This window comes from Podarcis filfolensis, assembly GCF_964270895.1.
Source record: "Podarcis filfolensis genome assembly, chromosome: 1".
Classification (NCBI taxonomy): Eukaryota; Metazoa; Chordata; class Lepidosauria; order Squamata; family Lacertidae; genus Podarcis; species Podarcis filfolensis.
This window is the reverse complement of record NC_139604.1, coordinates 97,789,858-97,815,303: the sequence shown is the minus strand read 5'-3', so window position 1 is coordinate 97,815,303 and position 25,446 is coordinate 97,789,858. Positions and strand designations below refer to the sequence as shown.

The following is a 25,446-nucleotide window of genomic DNA, read 5'->3' as shown; positions in this document are numbered from 1 at the left end:
AGCTCACCCATTCCTATTCCTGGCTGGCCGAATCTATGTTTGTTAGCACATTGTGATTATCCTTGTACACACAATATGATTTCACTATCAGCATGTAGTTTCTAGAAGCTCACTGCTTCTGCCCTTGGAATAGTCTTGAGTAGCCACTAATGGTTATTCATGGTAAATAATTTACTTTAAGGATGCAAGACTTGCGATACACAAAAAGAAACATTTCCCACAATTTCCCACAATTCAAACATTTTCCACAATTGCAATGAATCACAACCTTAAATCTACCCCCCTCCCAAAATAATACTTTTAAAAGCAACACAACTACAGATAAAACAATAATAGAATTGCAGGCATGGTTTTTGCTAAATTTGACATAACTTGAGCTATGGTTTGGTTTTTGTAATGCAGTATCTTTTTGAACAGCCAGAACTAGGCATTTGATAAGGGGATGGGGGAGTTTAAAAGTACAGTTTGTGTGTCCTGCCATTACTCATATTCTGTGAATAATTAAGAGACCTGGATCCCTATAAAGGAGAGGGGCACACAGTGATCTCATCCGACCTACATGATTCCAAATAGGATTTCGTTACACCTTATGATCTTCTCAATGGATGTAGTAGTGCCCTCAGAAGACCGTATTATTCATTAAGTTCTCCTAATTAAGCAACACAAAAGGGAGTTTAATTACAATGATCTGTAAGTGCGGGAGACAATTCAATACAGTTGCACAATTATGTCCAAGTCTATGTGACATCAACCTTCATAGAGGTGAGTTATTAAGACGACACACATATAATTCCAGAGACATATTCTCAGCTAAGATGATGCTATGAAACTCAAACTACATGATCTACCAAAACACAAATCACATGATCGGTCATGCCAGGGGTGGTAACATTTTTCAGCCTGAGGGTTGCAATGATCCGTGGTTAACCTGGACTGTGTCTGATAAAAAGGTGTGGCCAAGGAGACATTTAAGAGTTTTGAAGGGGGTCATAAAAACCTTTTGACATTCCAGAATCACAGAAGGGCTCCCTTGGGAGTGCTAAAAAAAATTTTAAAACGTTTTTTGGAAAAAGAAATAATGGACAAATTGGGGAGGGGGCACAAAAAGTTTCTGACATAACAGCAAGGGACAAGTCAGTTTAAAATGTAAAAATGTATTTTAAAAATTTCTTTTTTAAAAAAAAGAAATTGGGTTTTTTTCAGGCGGCCCCCACAAAAAAAAATCATCGGGGGGTGTGTGTATGTGGTCCATGATCCAACTAGCCCTGTCTTATGTACTGCATAACTTCATAACTGTGGGAGAGCTGGCTGGTGACAGGCTCTATCAAACCTGAACTTTTTATTTCTTTAAAGCTAAAGTTCCGACAGATATTACAAGAATGTGTGCGCTGTTCAAAGATTCCACCGACCAATTACTGATATAAGAGCAAATCTGAAAGAATTCAGAGAATGGCCTTTTGCTTTTCATAAGTACTTTTCAGAAGGTAAAGCAGCCGCCGAAAATCAAATCATTTATATGAAGAAATAAGATTCTGACTAGGCTAAGGATACATCTAGCATCTTGCCTTTTCTGGCCATAAATGTTGTTTAACAGCTCCCAGCCCCATGATACTGCAAACGGGCAGCCTACAGAGGGCAGTGTTGTATCAGCTTTGGAGCCTTCCTTGGGCTACAGTGGCATGAAAAAGGGAACTGTCAAAAATATCCAATCCACAGTGTAGGGGAGGGGATGCAAATCTACTAAACCTAATACATTTGTAAGCCAAAAACACTGAAGCAAGGTTTCTGAAAGACAACTGGACTTGAGGTGGGGGGGGGGGGGTTTGGAGGAGAAGAAGAAACTTCACATAACAGACTGTCAGACTGAAAAAGCTACCGCAGTACGTGCATATGGCATTTTCCTTTGTAGTTTGCCCAGTGAGAAAAGGTAACTAATCATAGCACTTCCTTATTCTTTGCAACAACAAAAAAAGCACCAGGTTACTGGAACCCGAGTTACTATCAGTATGAAGAACCAGCGTGAGCAGTTACGCATTTCTATCATTAGGAATAAGTACATTATCACTATATATTGGGGTGGCTTTAAGGCCAATTCTATTTTTCAATCATAAATAAATGTGCAGGTTGGGCACTTCTACTAAGGAATGTAAAAATATAAAGCTCACATTTAAAAACAGTGCTAAAGACATGGATGAAAACAAACAATATTTTACAAAACATTACACCCAACATTTACTTCATTTTCAACCTGCCCTTCATCAAACAAGTGATTCCTGCGTGGGTCACATCAAATATAAAGCAAGCTAACAATGCAATAATTGCAACAAAAACATTAAAACAATTCCGATAAAACATTACATGGTGGTGTAAGGGTAATTATTATTTTAATAATTATTATTATGTATTTTGCTGATCAAGCTAGTGCAGAGATTTCATTTTTTGAAATAGTCACGTTTGAAAGATGCCAATGTAAAATCATTTTTTCTTTGACATGTGGACAAAATAGCAGCAGCTTTAGTGTACTTATTAGGAAACAGGATGCCAGTTTTATACCCGTAGAAAGCCACTGCCCCTCACCTGTAATTCAATACATCATCACAAACACTGACATCCCATTTATTTCAATGGGAATAAAGCATGTATTCCTGTGCTTTGCAATGCAGCAGTGAGATGACTAAATATTACGCACGCACACACACACACTTACTTTTTCATTCAAATATATTGCTGCTGATTATTAATACCATCATACAGAATATGCAACTCTGTTGACTATGCAGAGTTCAATCCCCAAAAGAAATGTATCATTTTTGTTTGAAACAAAAAGCAAATTTAAAAGTTGTTTTTATACAGACACACATTATTTTCACACACACACACACACACAAATACGCCATCATCATGATCATCCTCTATAAACACTGCTCATCTGCCTTATTTAAAATTGCTTGCTAAAATTCTTATCTTACTGAAGTTGCATAGGTCCAGGCATGCATGTGTCACAAAAAGCCGAATTCTGGCTATACCCAACAAAGAAATGCTTTGATAACTTTTGCAAAATAGATCTGAACTATTTAATAGATTTTCCTATTAACTGTACATGCGGCAAAAAAGGGGTAAGATAATTCCCAATTTCCGAAGTCGTTTCCAAAGGGTATTTAACGGAATCTGTTATTGCCCATGTAGCAAGGCAACATTACAAAACTGACTAATTTACTAAGATCCTGATTGTGAACAAAGCTGCTGCTAGACTGAAATGCAGCCCTGTTTATTCATATACAAGCATTTCACTTAAGGGATAATGGCAGTGCTCCTAAAGGAATATAAAAGCAAAGTGATTAGCAATCATTACTGTTAATTAGTGTTCACTTTGCATTTAGAAGGATGAGCCTCCTCTTTATGAATAAATGGAAAGTTTCTTTCTGAAGCCTTGCCAGACCTGCACTAGGTAAGCCTTGGACTGATAAGCAGACTTTAAAAGAAACAGTGGGGCGGGTGGGGAGGGGGGTGGAGGAGAGAGAGAGAGGGAGATCTAGAGACAGATCAGCATCCAATTAATAAAGCCCAATTCTTAAACAGGAAAAGGTTTGAAAGGAATGAGTACAACTGGAAACTCATACTTCACATTGTGCAATCTCCCTGATAAAAGGAGGAAATGTGTGTTTATCAATGCGCTGTGAGCGCACAGTTCATTTGGCGTCCTGTAAACAATGCCTGGTTGCCCGTTTCCGAATACATGTGAGAATCTCGCAGATCCAGAGCACCTAATTCAGCAGCCAAGGTCACACTAGCAGTGCCCTGGAAATGGGAAATTGGGGGGGGGGGGGGAGAGAACCCTGCAATCAGAGGTTGAAGTCTGACCATATATAAAAGACCCCCAGGCTTTCTTGACATCTTTCACCACTAGCATTGCTGTCTCTGCTTATTCAATATTAACAGAGCAGGGCTGGGGGGAATGAAAAGGCACCCGAACAGGGACAGATTCACTAAAAATGATGTTTACATAGTGCTGCATATTTCTCATGGTACGAAACCACCTATGGGGATCAAAAATGCAACAGATCCTGTTCCCCACCGTCCCGCCCTAGAAATCACCCGCTGGAATTTTCTGTTAAAACGTAGGGAATTACCGGCACTAAGGAGCTCTAGGAATATCTTAGGGGAAAGTCGTCTTCTAGAAGGGCTGTTCCCAGCACAATCCTCACCGTGTTCATCTACAAGTATCTTGCATGGCTTTCAATACAACCTACTTTTTAAGTCATTATGCTTGCGAGACTTAATCGTGTTTTGGAAACTGTTTGACGCTAAAGCCTTTTAACTTGGGATAGCATTCCATCAGCAAAGGTCACCTCTTCTATACCCTCCTCAGAAGCCACCTTTTCTGCATGGCCTTTGGCTTATCCGGGTAGGCCTGATCGCCTTCTAAATCCGGCCCGTGGACGGTCCAGGAATCAGCATGTTTTTACATGTGTCCTTTTATTTAAAATACATCTCTGGGTTATTTGTGGGGCCTGCCTGGTGTTTTTAACATGAGTAGAATGTGTGCTTTTATTTAAAATGCATCTCTGGGTTATTTGTGGGGCATAGGAATTTGTTCATATATTTTTTCAAAATATAGTCCAGCCCCCCACACCTGAGGGACAGTGGACCGGCCCCCTGCTGAAAGCGTTTGCTGACCCCTACCTTAGCATCACCCCCAGATGCAACCAGGTTTTAAGCACACACAACTGGACTGGCTTCATTTGTCCCTTCCCTCCTTCTGTTGCTTCCTCCTTTTCTGGTTGCAAGATCCTTGGGGACAAATAGAGCTGTCTATTTTTGCCTAGGCAATGCATAGTTTTTTAAACACAGTGTTGCCAGCTGTGAACCTTCAAGGTGAAAAGCAGAAACAAAGAGCATTACGCCACCTGAACGGTTTTAACGCTCAGGGTGGCAAGACATCGAAGTTGCCGAGGATCCTGGAGCCTCTCGTGCTATCAGTAAATATTCTTGATTTTCTCCGAGATGACTCCGCTTTCTAAACTCTGATAACAAAAAGTTGAACTGGCAAAATTGTATACATGTTGCTGTCAATTAGGATTGAGCCACTTGCATTTAAAAGGTCAGGTTTCTCTGCAAAAGCAAACGAAACAAAAATCATGGGTGCAGTATTTAGAAAAAGAGAGAGAGAAGGTTATGTGTATTCATAACACAAATCAGTTTTGGTCTATAAGTTACAGCAAGGTCTGACTTACAAATTATCGGGCTGGTTGTTATTTTTAACCATATAATGGGCTGTATCCAACATCGCATGAATGGAAAAAGTGATAGAGCAACTGATCTTCCCATCACTCTTCTCCCTCTGCAATCATCAGCGTCCACCACCTCCCTGAATATCAGGCTGGGACCCTACCTAAGATTGTGGGAGAGTCATCCCCAAATTGACTATAGAAAAATCAGCAAAACAGCTTACCATGGGGTAATAGCTGCTACAGAGAACAATTAAAAAAGGCCTTTACAGAATGCCCTTACCATGTAGCCCAATCTTGAATGTGGAGACACAGTAAATGATTTACTACAACTCCATCAAAGCCAAAGCTTCTTTAAAAAAAAAAAAACAACTTTCATTAATCCTAATCCATATGTAAACCATACTGGATTTTTACTTATTTTTTAGCCCTTGGTATGCATGCGCCTACATCAAAAGTGAAAGTGAGGAGCAGAAAGTGAGGAGGAATTAAAGAACCTTTTAATGAGGGTGGAAGAGGAGAGCGCAAAATATGGTCTGAAGCTCAACATCAAAAAAACGAAGATCATGGCCACTGGGCCCATCACCTCCTGGCAAATAGAAGGGGAAGAAATGGAGGCAGTGAGAGATTTTACTTTCTTGGGCTCCATGATCACTGCAGATGGTGACAGCAGTCACGAAATTAAAAGACGCCTGCTCCTTGGGAGAAAGGCGATGGCAAACCTAGACAGCATCTTAAAAAGCAGAGACATCACCTTGCCAACAAAGGTCCATATAGTTAAAGCCATGGTTTTCCCAGTAGTGATGTATGGAAGTGAGAGCTGGACCATAAAGAAGGCTGATCGCCGAAGAATTGATGCTTTTAAATTATGGTGCTGGAGGAGACTCTTGAGAGTCCCATGGACTGCAAGAAGATCAAACGCATCCATTCTTAAGGAAATTAGCCCTGAGTGCTCACTGGAAGGACAGATCGTGAAGCTGAGGCTCCAATACTTTGGCCACCTCATGAGAAGAGAAGACTCCCTGGAAAAGACCCTGATGTTGGGAAAGATTGAGGACACAAGGAGAAGGGGACGACAGAGGACGAGATGGTTGGACAGTGTTCTCAAAGCTACAAACATGAGTCTGACCAAACTGCGGGAGACAGTGGAAGACAGGAGTGCCTGGCGTGCTCTAGTCCATGGGGTCACGAAGAGTCGGACACGACTAAACGACTAAACAACAACAACAACATCAAATTCAGCAACAAGGATAGGATGCAGAACTTTTCCCTTTCCACCTTCATCGGGTTTCACATTTTCCTGTAAAATGTGCATTCCTTTGCAACATATGGATGAAATCATGACCAACTGGGAAGATGTCCTAGTATTTAAATACGAATATTTCCCCCTTAAAGCATTTTATATGAACAGTCATATGATAATCCGATATTCATGAAAGGAAAAAAAGGAGACAATAATTCTCAAATGGCTGAAAAGTTTTTATAAAAATAAGTACATCCCACTTTTCTACTCAAAGTGGCTAACAATGAATTCATAAAAAAATCAAAACAATTTATTCATTCCAGGTATTTGTACACTTCTTACTATTCAGAATTTCTAAGCAGTGTGCATAAAAAAATTAACTATGTAGAGAGTAATAAAAATTTAAATTCCTCAGAGAGAGAGAGAGAGAGAAACCAGCTTAAAATGCCTACTGAAATAGGAAAGACTTTGTCAAGCAGCTGAATTTTAGCAAGGAAGGGCATTCCAGAGGATCGGTTCAGGCATGCATCTGAACCACGGGGGACCACAAACATAGACTCTCCCAAAGATCTAAGTTATTAGGGATAGATACTAATTACAAGTAAAATGTAACACAGGAAAAGACACGTTCAGCTTTCCAAATGTTCCTCCCACGAGCCTGACACCTTTGGACCCCAAAGTCCAGCTTTTCATCCATCTCTGCAACACCAGCAGTTTTAGCAAAGTCCTGACTAGCATTTAAGGCCCTCTTAGCAAAGCCTCAAAAAGAGTATTCTCTTTTCCCTTTAAGGTATTAGCCCTGCAGTGTCTCCACACATGGCACTCTCACTGAACTCAAAAGAATGCTGCAAGTATGGAAAAAGTTAGAAGTTAAAAAAAAAAACCCTATAAAGGGATTCAAATAAATCTTTCAAAAATTTAAAACTCATTATTCAGTATTACCGTGGTAGACGTCTATTAGAGTAATGACAGCTGAAAGGAGAAAGTGTTCTATTGGCAACACCAGGTGTATTTTTTCCATACCTATATGACAAGTCGTGAGTTGTATAAACGGTTTTATAGGTTGAGAAAACACATTAAAAGTTTAATACCTAATGCACGTGTTGGTTATGTCCTGGTTTCTCTGACAGATAACGTATAAACAGGCAAAAAGGCAAGGGGTATTTGTGCAGAGTATTTGCAGAAGACATACAGTGAATGGAACAAAATAATAAATTGCAGGGTTTTCTCCTACGCACAGACTCATTAGAGCTGAAATAACCAAAATAACCAAAATGCTGCCGTCCAGATGTTGTTGGGACTACAGCTCTCACCAGCCCATCCAGCATTGCCAGTGATCAGTCCTGCAATATCTGTAGGGTACCATATTGGCAGAAGGGTCTATAAATATGACACTTCGTTCTCCTCCGCCCCCAGCCAGTCATGCATTTGGGAGTTCCACATGTATGACTCCCTATAGTTCACAGCACAAGCTGAACTTAAATAATTATTTAGAAAGCCTGGACCTGTTTTAAGCCCTTGGGGTAAATGACAGAAGGCACAGCTTTAAAAGATTCACTATCTGGGCTGGTGCAAAATGGAAGTCCCCATTCTTGCTTAATTTAAGAAGCAGAACAAAATTATGTGACCGTGTCATTATTCATCAGTCAGATAAGAAGAAAAACATTCTTCAGGTGTTCCATGTAGGGGGAAATAAACACTTAGTGCCACCACCTTCCAACTTGTGGAAGGACACTGTTTGCCATGGGTGGGGGGGGCGTTTTGCATTTGTGGAGGCAACCAGCATACAGTGGTACCTCGGGTTAAGTACTTAATTTGTTCCGGAGGTCCGTTCTTAACCTGAAACTGTTCTTAACCTGAAGCACCACTTTAGCTAATGGGGCCTCCTGCTGCCGCCGCGCCGCTGAAGCACAATTTCTGTTCTCATCCTGAAGCAAAGTTATTAACCTGAAGCACTATTTCTGGGTTAGCGGAGTCTGTAACCTGAAGCATATGGAACCTGAGTACCACTGTATTTTAGAACTCTGGGTTGGAAAGTGACGGAAAAGGAAACAGGGGCAGGTGACATAGAGCTAACACACTTGTTCCCTCTATTCTCCATCACTTGTATGGGAGAACCATACAACCTGAAGAGAACCAGCAATACCAACAGATCATAATGGAGATCTTGGTAATGCTAACAATTAACCTATCTTACATAGCAGCACCCAGAAGCAAATTGCTTACCTATTAATACAGTACTGACAATTATAATGAAGCATATTTGCAAGAGGGGACGAAAAACATTGAAAACACAGAAATCACAGAAATGCATATTCCTTTAAACTCGCATAAGCTTTTGCCACAGACAGAAGGTGATAGGAGTTGGGGTCCAACAACATCCAAAAGGCCATCTCTGCCCTAGACTATGTCCAGGACCAACATTTACGCACACCATAGTGATGCCAATAAGTGTGTGTTTGTGTGTAAAATTTGTATACCACATATCACAATGCAAAATGAAAACAAGGCAGTCCTTGTGGTATTGTGGTCTTGGGCTGTTTAAGGCTTTATAAGTCAAAACCAGCATTTTGAATTAGGTCTAGAAACTAATTGGCAGTCAGTGGACCTTTTCAATCATGGTGCCCTCCCTAGAGAATCTACTGGCTGTCAAATGTTCTTGCCTGTATCTTTTCAGGAAAGGGCAAAGACATTTAAAAGATTTCCCCTGCATGTTTTATAATAGGTTTCAATGGTGTTTGGGTGGATTTACTGGTTTTTACTGGTTGCGTTTTTAGAGCTTATACTCTTAACTGTTGATTTACCCCAAGGACTGCCAACATGATGCTCTCCAGATGTTGCTGGACTCCCATCTCCCATCGGCCCCAGCCAGCATGGCCAATGGTAGGAGATGATGGGCGCTAAAATCCAACATATGGAGGGCACTACAATGACTGCCCCAATTCGGACTGTATACTAACCTGGCAGTTTTACTGGAAGGCATTTTAAACAAATAGCAGTACTTTGGGAGATTATTTTCCAGTACACAAAATATTCAAATTGTAAGATGTCTTATTCAGAAGCAAGGCCATTAAAACATATTCTCTTCACTAGCTCCAATTACTATATACAGTTCAGTAAGTGCTGTCCAACTCAAAAAAGAACTAGTCTGCATTATATCAAAGCATTATTTCATGGAAATATACCATCTTTTCTAATATTATAGATATTTGGCTACTGCAAAAAGCATTAGCCCGATGTATCAATTACAATTTCAAACTCTGAGCAACTCCATAACAGGAGACTATAGTTTAAGCTAACCAGAACCAGTACACTTTCGTTCCTTGCCAGCCAAGCCATGGTTTAGCCAGCCATAATGATGATGTCCGAAAGAGCCCTACTTCAGTAACTGATTTTGTTTTCAAAGGGATGTCAAAATAATGCTACATCTAAAAACTTTACATCCCTCTTTTCTTTTAATAATTCTTTAAGAATTATTACTATTTCAACAAAATAAGCAGAATATAGATGTACAATCACCAAAATTACAGAGGGATTGTATCTCAGGGAGGTTAAACAACATTCAGTGTGTCCTTGTGTATGCCTTCAAAAGATTTAATTTGATTCCAGTATATTACATTGCCCTTTTGTGACAAACACTCAAAAAGGTATAACAGTTAACAAAAATACCCATGCCCCAAGCCAGAAAAGGGAGATTAACACACAGGTATCTTTTGAGGTACCCTGGGGTACATATATCCTCATCCCCTGTCGCCAATTAATAAATGCAACTAGTTATCCACAGCAAGAACTGGATCAGGGCCTTCATCCTTTTCCCATGCGAATAAAAAACCTAACATGAATAACTCCTACATTCTTCTTTCCTATAAATTACCCAATTATTTATTGGCATATGCAAGATTTCAAGTACAATTTTAGAACTGTTTTAAATGAATTCAGCTGTAAAAGCACAGTTATGGAATGTCTATCATTAATGCAATTGATTCCATATATTTATATCTTGAAATTTTCTTGAAGTGAAATTAATATCTGTTCAGAGCAAAAAAACCAACAACCTCACTTATTTAGTCCAAGACAACTTGATAACATCTCTTTCAACCATAGTTATAAATATCTTGCACAAACTTCCAAAGCAGAAGTTGTCAAGATATAACATTAGCATTAATTTATGTCATAACTGACTGTTATTCTCAAGATAATAGCAAAGTATTCAGTCCATGCTGTCTGGAGAAAAATGAAAAAGAAACTTTGTCCTGTCACTAATCATTTAATTAAATCTATCAATAACACGTTCTCTTTTACACTTCTTACAACTTGATCCTAAGATGTGCAATGCATTGAGGAAGTTAAAATGAATATACGAAGAACTATAGTTGCTGTGTATTTCCACAATTGTGGTGCTACACTAGCACTGCAGAGAGACAGGTGCCTCAACACAAACAAGCAGAGTAAACAAAAAAAAAAAAGAGTTATAAAAGTTTTCCATTAGTAGAAGCAGAATCTTGCCAACGAGAGCCGAACTGGTCAGGCAATGAAATATTAGCTGTGCTTGAGCACAGCTCTAATGCTTGAGCACTACATACAGAGGCATCTACAAGGGCAAAAGATGTGTTAAACTCATGTGCTTCTCCATCCCATTCCTGTTTTAACCTTCTCTTTCAAAGAAACTTGGCTCAGCATTAAATACAAAGCAGAGAACCTTACCTTTGCTAAGGTTCTCTGCAACTTCCATCATAGAGCTTCAGTTTGCTGATGACAACATAGTGTGTGCACACTCAGAGGATGACCTCAAAACCATCCTAAAAATCTTCGCAGAAGCTTATGAGAAGCCTGGCCTATTGTTCAACATCCAAAAAACCAAAGTGCTGCACCAACAAGCACAAAACAACCCCTCTGCAGCGCTACAAATCCAACTCAATGGTGTAACATTGGAAAGTGTCAATCACTTCTCCTACCTGGGCAGTTATCTTTCCACAACGCCTCACATTGATGCCAGAATCCAGCATCGCCTGAACTCTGCAAGTGCAGCTTTCTCCCAACTGAAGTGCAGTGTTTGAGGACCGGGACATTTGCAGGGAAACCAAAATGCTTGTCTACGAAGCCATTGCACTATCAACATTACTGTACGCGTGTAAAACAGGGACCACTTATAAACGCCATCTCCAACTCCTTGAAAGATTCCATCAACCATGTCTCCAAAAAATTGTACACATCACTTGGGAAGACAGGAGAACTAATGCCAGTGTACTAGAAGAAGCAGAGATCACCAGTGTCGAAGCAATGATTCTTCAACATCAACTTCATTGGACTGGTCATGTTGTTCACATGACTGATTATTGTCTTCCAAAGCAACTACTCTATTCTGAACTTAAAAATGGTAAGCGTAATGGAAAGTGTAATGAGAGTGGTCAACAAAAGAGGTTTAAAGACTCAAGAGACAAATCTCAAAAATTGTAGTATACAGACAACTGGCAAACACTGGCGTGCAAGCGCCCTAACTGGAGAACAGCCTTCACCAAAGGTGTCATGGATGTTGAAGATGCTCAAACTCAGGACAAAGGGAAAAGTGTGCTAAGAGGAAGGCACGCTTGGCAAACCCTCACCATGATCAACTCCCACCCAGAAACCTATGTCCCCACTTTGGAAGGACGTGTGGATCCAGAATTGGCCTCAACAGTCACTTACGGACTCACTGTTAAGACCGTGTTCATGAAGACAATCTTACTCAGCTAAGAGTGATCACCAAAGAAGAAGGCAAAGCAGAGAGCCTGGCTTAAATCAAACAATGGTTAAACATGCAAGGTTTGAGTCTGACTGGTTTATCAATGAACATCTGTTTTTAAACCAGGATTCCTGATTTGTACACCAACACTAAGTGGAAAGTTAGACTAAGCAGAAGACTCTTCCTGGCCACAAGGGAGAAGAAAAAGGAGGTGGAGATGCACTATGGCAGACACCCAAGTCCTAACTCTTAAAAATAAACTGATGGACCTTGTCATGTTAAGTCGATGTCAGGGGTTCTCATACTGAAGTCTATGAGCTTCAGTCAGGTGCTTCATGGTGTATCTGTGGATTTGTGGTTGAAGATCGGAGATGGCACATGCATCACATTAAATAACCATACAGAATTTTAACCGTATTTCTATTGTAGCTTATATTGTATTATAATTTGAATTCTATGGCATTAAAATTCTAAAATAGTATGATCGTGTCCGGGGGGGGGGGGGGTAATGTGTCATGCTGTGATTAGACACAGAGGAACGGTGGGAGGAACCAGCTGGGAAACCCCCAAGGGAAGAAGGTCGGAGCCAGGGAATTGGTGGTGGGACGATGATGAGTGGTCAGAGGGAGAAGACTGAGAGGAGGTGTTGGAAGCTGGAGAGGTAACAGGGCTTAGGGAGGGGCGAGTCTGTGGCTGATAGAAGAATCAGAGGCAGAAGTTGAAGGAGAGGAGGAAGGCCAAGAGGCAGAAATGAGTTTGGCTGGTGAAAAGGCACAGGCGTCTCCCCCTCCTGCTGCGACCATTTCCCCTCCCACCTGGTCTCCGAGAACCAGGAAAGGTATGAGCAGGGAAAAAGGGAAGTTATCTTCATGAAGGTGAGGCTCAGATTGCTTGGGGAAAACCCTGGAGAGGCAGGGACTAGGGCAGCTGTGGGGAGGCAGGGACCTTTAGTTTCAGCAACTGCTTCATTGGAGCAAGACCTGCCAGAGAGGAGTTGCTTTGCTTATTAGGCCTGACATTCCTATGCTGATCCTGTTTTTGCTCCTCCAACTTGCTCAGTGTGATTTTACCTGTCACTGCTCGCTCCTGTCATTGCATTCTGGCATGTACAGCCAAAATCACATACCGTGGACGCTTGGGTTGCGAACATGATCCGTGCAGGAAGCACGTTCGCAAACCACAGCATTCGCAACCCGCAGCGTTCGCAACCTGCAGCGTTTGCAACCTGCAGCGCAGTGTGTGTGCACAAGCGGGTCACGATTCGGCGCTTCTGTGCATGCGCAAAGCGTGATTTAGCACTTCTGCACATGTGCAAGCGCCGAAACCTGGAAGTAACCAGTTCAGGTACTTCCAGGTTCGGTGAGGTGCGCAACCCGAAATCGCGCAACCTGAAGCGTCTGTAACCCGAGGTATGACTGTATAGTCAAAACAACCCCCTGGAACTGCTCCTGCACTATCAATCTTACCTTCTGAGATCTCATGAAGGCCTCCAGAGACCATGAGAGGGTCTCCCGTAGCCCAGTCTGCCACAGAAAGAGCTTTTAAGTTATCTGCCTTGTATGACTTTAATCTGTGTGATATCAGCTACCAGGCCACCTGGCACATAGCGCTGCGATTGAATGTGTCAAATGCACACAAGTTGCGATCCCACTATACAATAAAATACAAAATATAAGAAATGAAAGAAGCAATAAAAAGACAATTAAAAATTGCATCTAGCACTGCACAGTAGAACTGCTACAATGGGCAGAAATTTTTGTTAGGTGGTCCTCCATGATCCTCAGCAATTTTCAAGTGGTCCATGGAGTTAAAATGTTTAGGAACCACTAGTCTATTGGATTACTGCAAAGATTTCTGAGTTACTGGTCACACAGAACTTGATCCTCCTGGAGAAGAGTTTGAAATTTATGTCCTACTCTAAGGAAAGTAATTTTTAAAACTTGCTTATTCAATGAACCCCTTCCCCATTGATCTTCTGCCATGAAACTTCTGTTGATTCAGATGGAACATTGTACAGGCCTACTAGACCTCACCTTTGCTCCCAAGCGACCTGAAAGTTCACCCAAGGATACATACAACCCTGTCCTACACATGCACATTGCAGAGGAAGACTGGTACTGATGGCCAAGCAGTCTTCCTAAGTTTATTTACCACTGATCTCCTTACTGAAGAACCCTAATAAAGTCCAGGGCTACCAAAAGCAGTTTGAAAGCCACTTCCTCAGAACCACTGCAAGCTTTTCCCTTTCACACTAAGAAGCAATTCAAATTTCTTTTTCAGGCCCCTGTTGGAACCAATTATTTTACAGTTCGACTAGGATCTGTGGAATCCAACCTAGGGCTAAGGGAACATTCCATCAGCACAAGGATTCCAGCCTGCACTACAGAATGTTTTCCCCCTCTATTCCCCCCACTTCCCCTTAGAAAGTCTGTTCTTCTAGGGATTCCCCCAACCCTCTGGAGAAGATTCAGGGAAGACACAGGGCACGCATAGGAGGGAGAGGAAAGTCCCATTGTGCAAGCAGAAATCCTTATAATACACTGTATTTCCTTGAACCTGTGGGCACACTAAAAATATTCTGCTGAGACCCATCACTGATTTTTCTTAACTGAGTGGAGCTCAAACAAGCTATTGTCCTGCAAAGGAAATCCAAGTTTAGAAACACAAAGATTGCTATTATTCTGACCAATAGAAGATTTTCTACAAAGTAGTAGAATTTCTCTTACAGAGCAACAACAAGCAGCATCCTGCTTGGAATTTATCCTCTGCTGTACCACCACCAGTGCATTAATGACTGTAGCCTCAAAAGTCTCAGGAGGCAGAACTGTGCACCACAAATAATAATAATATTAAATAATAATTTATTATTTCTACCTGCCCATCTGGCTGGGCTTCCCCAGCCACTCTGGGCGGCTTCCAACAAAAGATTAAAAATACATTAAAACATCATTCATTAAAAACTTCCCTAAACAGGGCTGCCTTCAGATCCAGCACCACAGAAAACTCACAAAGTAGCACTACAAACATAACACAACAGCACCTTCTAAAATAAACCCCTTTTATCCAGACCACAGTGCAACTATCTTAATTCAAATCATGGTAGAGCTAAAAACAAAATTATAAGACAGAAAATAATTTTATTTTTGTTCCACATGTCAGCATAGCTTCCCCATGCAGAGAGTAGAAGGTGCCAAGAGACACGCTCTCTCCCTTATGTTAGTAGGAAACCCCATTTTTCTAGGAGCTTTGCTGGTTAGTTGAAAAAAAGCCAGTTTTATAAAAAACTTGCCCCAACCAACCATAGTACAGTGGTACCTCAGGTTAAGTACTTAATTCATTCTGGAGGTCCGTACTTAACCTGAAACTGTTCTTAACCTGAAGCACCACTTTAGCTAATGGGGCCTCCTGCTGCCGCCGTGCCGCCAGAGCACGATTTCTGTTCTCATCCTGAAGCAAAGTTCTTAACCTGAAGCACTATTTCTGGGTTAGCGGAGTCTGTAACCTGAAGAGTATGTAACCTGAAGCATATGTAACCTGAGATACCACTGTAACTTAAGGCTAACCACGGTTTTGGCATTAAAACAAAGGTGTGGGAACCTGTGGCTTTCCAGATCTTGTGTGACTACAGTTCCCATTGTCCATTGCCACTGGCCATGCTGGTTGGGGATGGTAGGAGTTGGGTTATGTGTTCCTCATCCCTGCATTAGCATTTCATTTCAGCTAGTAGAGTCTAGAATGGAAGCAACAGCTTCCTAGCTCCTCTTCATGGCACAGGAGTAGGGAGTGCATGAGCCCAAGGTTTGATGTTGTTCACTCCTGTAACAATAGACCATGGCTATCGTAACATTCAAACAAGGCCAATATATTCTATTTACGCTTGCTACTTAAAAAAAACCTAGGTGAAAATGCCACTAATAATTCAGAATATCACCAATAACAAAACTGCAATTGAAAAAGTACTATGTAAGGCTCCAAGTAAGGAACACAATATAAATAATAAATTCCTTCCTCTTTGATTTTGCTTTAAAATTCATTGGCTTATTCCCGGAGAAGACGTGTTCCCTACAGTTGAGCACAGAAACAAAAGATACGAAACCTAAGAAATTGGAAGCAACAAAACATAATATATCAGGAGTGTAAAACCTGGAAGACATTGAATCACAAGGAGCATACAATTCTTCTTATGTTTCTCTTTTGTACTTCTTAGCATAAATCAGTTTTACTACTATAATGGGGTCTTTAGCCTGAAGTCAGGAAGCAACAATAAAGTGCAGAATAAGCTATAAATTAAGACCCATTTCATCTAAGTTTATTCTCTATAGGAAACGGCATGTAGAGCAAAATATATATAGAGGAATACAGGAATGGTGGCTACAGGCCTCGGGCCTACAGTCTAACTATATTGAACTTTTTTTTTTTTTTTTTTAGCTTTAAGAAGAAGAATTCTCACACAACCTACCTTAACAAGTTTCAGAAGTTTATAAAGATCTTCAACCTCATCACCTTCACATCTGGTATATACTTTGCCAGTTTCCACACTGGTGCCCTTAATAGTGCGGCGATAAAGTGGCAAGCCCATGGCTTCTGCATATAACTCTATTGCATGGTGCCCCACTGTTTGATACATGTAGCTGTCCAGCTCATCAGTCCCTTCTGGAAGACAGACAAAAGTAAAGCCGTATTAGCTAATATTTACAATATGTACTAATAAGGTAGGAGAGCCTGCCCCCAGTTTTGTTTCAAATAGAACCCATCTGCACTATACATTTAAAGCAGTATTATACTATTTCAATCAGTCAAGTCTTGCCCCAAAGACTCCTGGGAACTGTAGTTTGTAAAGGGTGCTGAGAGCTGTTAGGAGACCCCTGTTTCCCTCATAGAGCTAAAATTCTCATCACACTAAAAAAACTACAGTTCCCAGAATTCTTGGGGGGGGGGAACCATGACTGTTTAAAACATTATAATAATGCTTTAAATGTTTCGTGCAGATGAAGTTATGGATGAATCAACCTGACCACTTTTGTACATGGATGGGAATTACTTTATTCTCCAGCTTTGTACAACTTTCCAACAAGTGTTTTGCCCCCCAAGTCACCATGGGAGCAGCAGTTTCATGTTTTGTGGGTTGCTACTTATGTATTTCCACCACTCTCCCAACAGGAAATAAAAGTGATAATGTCACAGGGGCAGAAACAACCATGTAATAACAACACAAAACAAAACTGGCTTTGTAAACAATCATCTGTATCTCTCACATAGCAGCTATGAGATGTTATAAATCCCCTTTGATGTTTTATTACTGTCAAATGGTAGATAAATGTTGCGACATAAATAGTAAAGTACAGTAAAGTACATCAAATCTATATGCATACACAGAGCAATCAGCTTCTACTTTGTGTTGTTAGGTCTAATCCATGCAATTCTTTAAAAAGCCAAAGCCCTAAAAAGCTGCAAATGACAACTCCATAAAATAACCCATTATCCAGTAATAGAATAAAATAAGACTACAGCAAACCTGTCTTACAAGAAGTCAAGAGATACTCCCATCCTTCAACTCATGGAAGACAACCCAGAATGGCAACAAGGGACAGAGCTAGGCCCCTCATCCCCACTCTCTTTTTTGTGCGTTATAACTTTGAAGAATGCCTGAAGAAGGCTTTAGAATTAGAGAATTGTGAGCCCAGAAATTCATTTTGTGTATCAGAACTGAACAGAGATGATAGTCTTTCCACACAAAAATGCAACTCCTGGGTATGCCAAGCTCAGAATAATTTAGGTCAGCAGCAAAATCATTATTTGCCGCTATTATTAAACATCTGGGAGTAAGAAATCATTGCTGATCTAGCGCAAATCACTCAGAGATCTACCGGCAGAGATTCAACACTAATCCTCCAGCACAGTGAGTAGGGTGGCAGAGTTTGAGGGAATGTGAAATTCTCACCTTTGTTTTCAGCAGGTCTTAGATTGGCTAAGGCAACAATCTGGTGTCCAGCAGCAACACAATGCATCATATTGTAACAGCTGTCTTTCCCACCACTGGAATAAAAAGAATCAGTTATATAAAAACAGCTCTGTAATGATTTCAACAGTCATTTCAAAATGATAAAATATACAAATGAGAAAATGTCTACCGGGTTTTGTTTTGTTTTTTAAAAAAGACCACTTTTCAGAAATCCTTAAGAAAGTTAGAAGTAGCATGTATATAATTTGGATTTTAAGTATTTGCACACCAACCTATCACTTGCTGAATACACACTTGATATCCAGGTAGTGTTCTACACATGCAGGCGAGGCCTCATTTCTTTAACTTCACACAAGGCTCCACACAGAATAAATGGGGAGATCAAAGTTCCAATTGCACAGAAGAGCATTACAGAACTTTGGATCCCAACCAGTGTTTTCAACATAGGGACTCTTGGGCTTATAATGATAATTATCTGGGCTAAACCTATATAGATCCTTTAAAAAAATATATACTCTGCAGCCAGGTCACAAGCTTGCCTCTGTGCACAAATATGCATTTTACATTTCTCTGACTCAATGCCCAATTGGGTCTGTAATTGCTAGTGTGAAAAATGTGCATAAAAAAAGAGTAAGATTGGTATGAAGAATAAAATGTCTCAGTTTTTGCAGACTTGAGCTTTATACAAAAATGAGCCAGCGTTGTGCCATTCTGCTTGAGTGAAGTTATTAAAAACAAACCTTGAGCATAAGATAATTTACTGCAAGCAAAGCAACAAGCTTTAAAAGCACTTAAACCCCCGTTTTCAGTGACTTCACATAGGGTGAATCTCAAATGCAAAACAACGTTGTGTGGGTGCAAGACTGCCATCAGAGACAATTTAGCTGCTAAGGACATTAGATGGAATGAAAGCTACTAAATACCAAAGTACTTGTGATGCACAAATGCTTGATTCTTTACAGGTAATTTCCCTGGCTTTAAGAAAAGATGCTCCATTTGCTATTACTTCTCAGAGCATTAATATGGCTGTGCTCTTTGAAGAAAAGTAAGCACATCTAAAGTGCAAACCCCCAAAAAAGAAAACTATACAAATATACTTAAAGCACAGTCCTGTACATGTCTATTCAGAAGTATGTCCCATTGAGTTGAATGGATTTACACCTAAGCAAGTAAGTAAGCAAGTAAGTAGGGATGCGGGTGGCACTGTGGGTTAAACCACAGAGCCTAGGACTTGCCGATCAGAAGGTCGGCGGTTCGAATCCCCGTGACGGGGTGAGCTGCCGTTGTTCGGTCCCAGCTCCTGCCAACCTAGCAGTTTGAAAACACCATGTGCAAGTAGATAAATAGGGACCGCTCCGGTGGGAAGGTAAACGGCGTTTCCATGCGCTGCTCTGGTTCGCCAGAAGCGGCTCAGTCATGCTGGCCACATGACCTGGAAGCTGTCTGCGGACAAACGCCGGCTCCCTTGGCCTATAGAGCGAGATGAGCGCGCAACCCCAGAGTCGGGCACGACTGGACCTAATGGTCAGGGGTCCCTTTACCTTTACCTAAGTATAGGATTTGTCCCACTGAATTCAAGAGCAGGCTATTAACACAAACAGCAGTTCACAGAATTGTAGAGTTACTGTCTAAGTCAAGGGTTGTCAACCTGGTCCCTACCGCCCACTAGTGGGCATTTCAGGATTCTAGGTGGGCTGGTAGGGGGTTCTATGGCACAAGCTGAATCCTCCTTCCATCGAGCACTGGTGGGAGGTAAGGAAATTTTACCATCAAGAAAGATGCATTAGTGGGCGGTAGGTATAAAAAGGTCGACTACCCCTGATCTAAGTGCATATACTGTAGAAATAATGTATATATTTTTAAAAAGTCAAAGTTACAGATAGGTAGCCGTGTTGGTCTGCCATAGTCAAAACAAAAAAATTTTTTTCCTGCCAGTAGCACCTTAAAGACCAACTAAGTTAGTTCTTGGTATGAGCTTTCGTGTGCATGCACACTTCTTCAGATACACTGAAACAGAAGTTGCCAGATCCTTCTATATAGTGAGAAGGTGGGGAGGGGTATCAACAGGCTCATCTCAGCCATCTGCCAACCACCCATTCCCACCACCCTTCTGAGTAATACCCCTCCCCACCTTCTCACTATATAGAAGGATATGGCAACTTCTGTTTCAGTGTATCTGAAGAAGTGTGCATGCACACGAAAGCTCATACCAAGAACTAACTTAGTTGGTCTTTAAGGTGCTACTGGCAGGAAAAAAATTTTTTTGTTTTAAAAAGTCAAAGATTGTGTTCTACCATCTCCCTGAGCTGGGCTACATGTTGCTGCTAAGATGGCTTCCTTCAGTCAACCATATTAACCACTACTACCCAGTCCCTGGTCAGAGCATTACCAGCATGCTACTCTGGTATATCTGCTTGTGCCACCTACAGCCAGAGATGGCTTTGGGTTGGAAGCAACAGGGTTCATTTTTGACATCCCAATACAGTGGTACCTCGGGTTAAGAACTTAATTCGTTCCGGAGGTCCGTTCTTAACCTGAAACTATTCTTAACCTGAAGCACCACTTTAGCTAATGGGGCCTCCCGCCGCTGCCACGCCACCGGAACATGATTTCTGTTCTCATCCTGAAGCAGAGTTCTTAACCCGAGGTACTATTTCTGGGTTAGCGGAGTCTGTAACCTGAAGCATATGTAACCCGAGGTACCACTGTATTTTCCTGCTGGAAACCTTCTCAACTACACACAAGCAACCCACTTTACCAATAAATACAGAACACAAACCCACTTTCCCACAAAAGCCCTAAATCACCACTATTTACCGAAGGTGACAATCTGTCCTTATGTCCCATTTCAAGGGTTTGTTAATTTGTATGAAACATGGTATCAATGTACCCCCAGAGAAATTCCGCAAGAGGGAGGAGTCAAGTTGCAGAAGAAAATTACTACCTAATATGAAACGCAGGTGGTTGTGCATGAAACCCCTTCAAGCAAATCAAACCATATAACAAGGCCCTCCATGGACTCCTGGCCTTCAAATGCCTGAGTAAGCTGCCTATGGGCAACTGCTCCCCTTGGCCTTTGAATGTGTTTACACATGCACGCAAAACTTCCAACATTTTAGCTTACTTCTCAAACTGAAGGAAGCAGACATATATGCATCCTATGAGAATGCAGGACAATAGCTAAAGCAGGAACTTTTGTGCACTTTATTGATGATAAACCACTAATCAGCCAAAGTGCAAAATTCTGCAAAGTGTTGATAGCCACCTTCACTAACAGATGAATGAAATGGCGGTCACCCGCAGGCCCATTTACCTCAAGCTGGTGACTAAGGTGTACAGACAGTATGGTGGACATGAGTCGGGGAGAAAATGTACGTGTGTGTGTGTGTGTGTGTGTGTGTCTGTTTGTGATAAGTGGTCCCCAGGTCTGTGGTAACTTGGCAGGAGGGCAAAGCACTACGAACTTTTGAGCTGAGCAAGCCCATTCCCTGAGGTTTTCAAGGTTCAGGAAGGCACAAAACACCCAATACATTTAGAAATAGCTCAGTTTCTTCAAGTTTGAGAACAAATCCCTGAAAAAACGAAGTGTTTCCAAGGCCAGCACCATCTCTTTCCCTTTGTAAATGTTGCTACGTTGTGTTCACACTATACCCTTAAAACACATTCAAAACACGTTATTTCCTTCAAAGTATTCTGGACATTGTAACTTTTTAAGGGTTGTTAGGAATACGTAACAGTAAACTACAGTGCCCAGGATTTTTTGAGGGAAAGAATGTGTTTCAAATGTGCTTTAAAGGTATGGTGTAGGACATGGCATAAACCTAGCCCCTAACTTCCCAACCCTACCCACAGAGAAGCAAGGGGTGAGGTGGACATCTGGGTGGCCACTGTGAGCTGGACTGGAGGGGCCAAATGACCTGATCCTGCATGCTCTTCTTATTGTTCTTAGGTGCAAGATCGAGCAGATGGCTATAAGAAAATCTCAGCACCTTCTATATTAAACCACACAGGCATAGAAAAAGCTGTCCTTGCTCCCACTATGCACAGGGCTGAAAGGGGAAGCAAAAAACAAAACCCCAAGGAGCATATGCTGCAGAGATGACCCGCAAATGCTGCACGGTTTTAAATCAGCCAGTCGACTCCAGAGAGAGCAAAGCAAAGCAGGAAACGTGAGGTCAGACGGACTGAGAGGGGGTAGAAAGGAAATTGCTGATTACAAACAGAAAGGTGGTGGTGGGAGGGAAAACTGATCCGAGGAGGCTGATCTTTGCTTGCCCCTTATTTCACTCCGCCAGCCACCCCCGCGCTATATGGGGCTCCAGCACTTCTCCCTTATGCAGAAACCTTGCAGTGGAAATACTAGTCCATTGTGGGGGCAGCCACACACTGTTCTTTTTTACCTGATTAAAGCCACTACTTTCATGTTGCACAACACCTTGGGCTGGATTTAAGTGCATGCGAAGAGCGCCCGGGGTTAAGAGTGCAAGCCACCAACTACGCGCAAACACACCAACACACACACTGCCTCTTCCAACACACGTTGCTGCCCGGCTGCTGCTGCTGCTGCTGCTGTCTGATGCTTCCTTCCTGCCCCGGGAAGTCCCTCCCGCCTGGGTCTGTCCCCCGAGATGCCTGAACAAAACAATCACCTTTCGCAGCCGTGATGAGGCATTCCCTCCGTCCTTTTGGCAGCATGAAGTCGGTCCGCAGGCGACAAACTGCAAGAGCCAGCCCTGCCGTCATATGAGCGGGCGGGTAGTGGGGAGGCTAAATTTCAGGCACAGCGTCGGACAGCTATAAGCTGGCACTGAGGCGGTTTGTAGTGAGGGCAAGGCTGAGCGCACGTGTGCGATTGCTGCCTAGGTGCTGCGTGATTTAGAAGCGCTTTTGCCAGTTCTCGCACGGCAGTCCTTAGGCTGTGGCACGCTCTGCTCTGGGATTTGCATGCCAGGTTTCAGACCCAGAGCGTGGGAAGGAATAAAAAGAGTGCCTCTGAGCATGTGCCGGGTGCATTTCCGTCGTGGAGCAGCCAGAGCCAGTCAGTGTGTCGATTATGAAATGAAGGGACCTTCTAGGTTACAGCCAGGCTTGAACGGCAAAATTCCCCTTTTTCTTTTAGTAAATCATTAGGTGAGCAAGTGTTGGAGGTTTACAGCCCCCAACCTAAACATGTTGTTAGAAAGGTTGGGGGCAAGCCCCATGGGCGTAGCCAGGAAATTTTTGGGGGTGGGCCGGCAAAGTTGTTGATTGTGTTTTTTAGGAAATGACCCCATAAAAGAGGACATTACAGGGTAATTTCAATGCTTTTCAATAACATTTGTGGAGGGGGGGGGGGACAACAGCACACACCCACACCCTCTCTCTGCCCTACTCTATTCCAAGCAGTAGCAAGAGTCCAGGGGAATTCCAAGCGCTTACCCAGGGTCTGTGTTCCTTTGGAGAAAGTAGGCACAATGGAGGTTAGTACTTTAATGGTATATGCTTTATTTTACACACATATACAGTGGTACCTGGGGTTAAGTACTTAATTCGTTCTGGAGGTCCGTTCTTAACCTGAAACTGTTCTTAACCTGAAGCACCACTTTAGCTAATGGGGCCTCCTGCTGCTGCTGCGCCGCCGGAGCACGATTTCTGTTCTTATCCTGAAGCAAAGTTCTTAACCTGAAGCACTATTTCTGGGTTAGCGGAGTCTGTAACCTGAAGCGTATGTAACCTGAAGTGTCTGTAACCCGAGGTACCACTGTACAGCCTTTAGGCTTCAGTGGAGGGGCGCACAGCAGCAGCACCCCAAAACGCACCAGCTTGTCCTTAAAGCAGCATTACCAGCATCCTTTTTGCTCTACTGCCCATATTGGTGTTCCAGGCACATAAAATCTTCCTGGTAGCATCTCATGGTACCTGGTATTCATTTGCATTCTAATGGTCAGTTCATTTGAAATACTAATGGTTAATCCCCACCCTCTGGCATCACCTAGCAAAGGAGTTCCTCTGACTTCATCAACACTTTGACTAGGATTAAAGACTTGTACACACTTAGGACATTTACCTAGGTTAACTCTTCACATGCTCATTGCTGATGCTGAGAAGTAGGTCCACACATTTCAATACACATGGATCTTGATTATGTTCTCAAAAGTCTGATACACAGTCTTTCAACATAAACACTAATTAAACACCTCACACCCATTACCTAACCCGCTTTTAATATAAATAAATAAATGCTATATTACTCATTTCACAGTTTTAATGGCTCTAGCTCCAGTTAGGCTCCCTGCGACTTTATGTAATAGGAAATTGCCAGGCAGGGGAGAAAACAAGTACAGTGGTACCTTGGTTTTCGAACGTAATCTGTTTCGGAAGACCGAGTTTCGAAACGTTCAAAAACTGGAACTCAATAGCTGACAGCTAGGCCTCAGGATCTTGCACTCAGCGGAAGCCGTGTGGCATGTTTGACTTCTGAGGTGTGTTCAAAAACCAAAGCATTTACTTCCAGGTTTACGATGTTCAAGTTCCGAAACATTCATCATCGGAAATGTTCGAAAACCGAGGTACCACTGTATCTAATGTGTACAGAAGTATAAAAGTTTTAGGCACTTATGGTTGTCAGAGGAAGAGAGCTAGATTTGAAGCCGTACTTAGAATCATGGAGTTGGACAGGATCTCTAAAGGTCATTTCCAACGCCCTGCTGTTCAGACTAGTCCATAGATAACTGAGTGCTTTGATTGTAATTATCGGTGTGTGACATATACGTCCTGCTATAGTTTTTGTAGCCAAGTGACAGGAGGTGAATAGCCTGGAATTAGCTTGCTTAGGAGAGATCTCCCCAAATGCCTCTTCTCCAAAGGAGCTGCAGAGAAAGATGGCCTGTATGCATTTTGGTGAATTTGTGACATCACACTTAATTCCCTCCTATGTCCTTCACCACCAAAATACAAAAGTAACAAAAATACAGCTGCTATGTCTTCCATGTGGTGCTAATATGGTCTGTATTGCCTGCAAGACACTCCTTTTTTATTGGGGAGTAAATCCAGTAAAATGATTTTTAATGAATGGATTTATATAAGAATAAATCTGGCTGCAAGCCTTTGGATCGTTTTAAAGTACAGTCATACCTCTAGTTGCGTTAGGTTCATGTTGCGGATTTTCGGGTTGCGAACGCGGCAAACCCGGAAGTGTATACTTCTGGGTTTTGCCGCACGTGCAGAAGCATTCTGCACACTTTGCGCATGCGCAGAAGCGCTCTATTGCGGCACATGCACACGCGGAAGCAGCACTCTACTTATGGACTTT

At 42.0% G+C, this 25,446-nt stretch overlaps 1 protein-coding gene across 1 annotated transcript in view; it reads right to left on the bottom strand.

The window, feature by feature from the left end:
- DPH6 (diphthamine biosynthesis 6) overlaps window positions 1-22,740 on the bottom strand; it is a 242,294-nt gene extending 219,554 nt beyond the window's left edge. The window contains exons 1-3 of the mRNA XM_083614001.1: window positions 22,556-22,740; window positions 18,135-18,229; window positions 16,653-16,846 (exon numbers count right to left, since the gene is read on the bottom strand). Coding sequence (XP_083470127.1) covers window positions 16,653-16,846; window positions 18,135-18,229; window positions 22,556-22,578 — 312 coding nt within the window. The 5' untranslated portion in view covers window positions 22,579-22,740. The remainder of the gene's footprint in view (window positions 1-16,652; window positions 16,847-18,134; window positions 18,230-22,555) is intronic.
- Window positions 22,741-25,446: the final 2,706 nt, after the last annotated feature.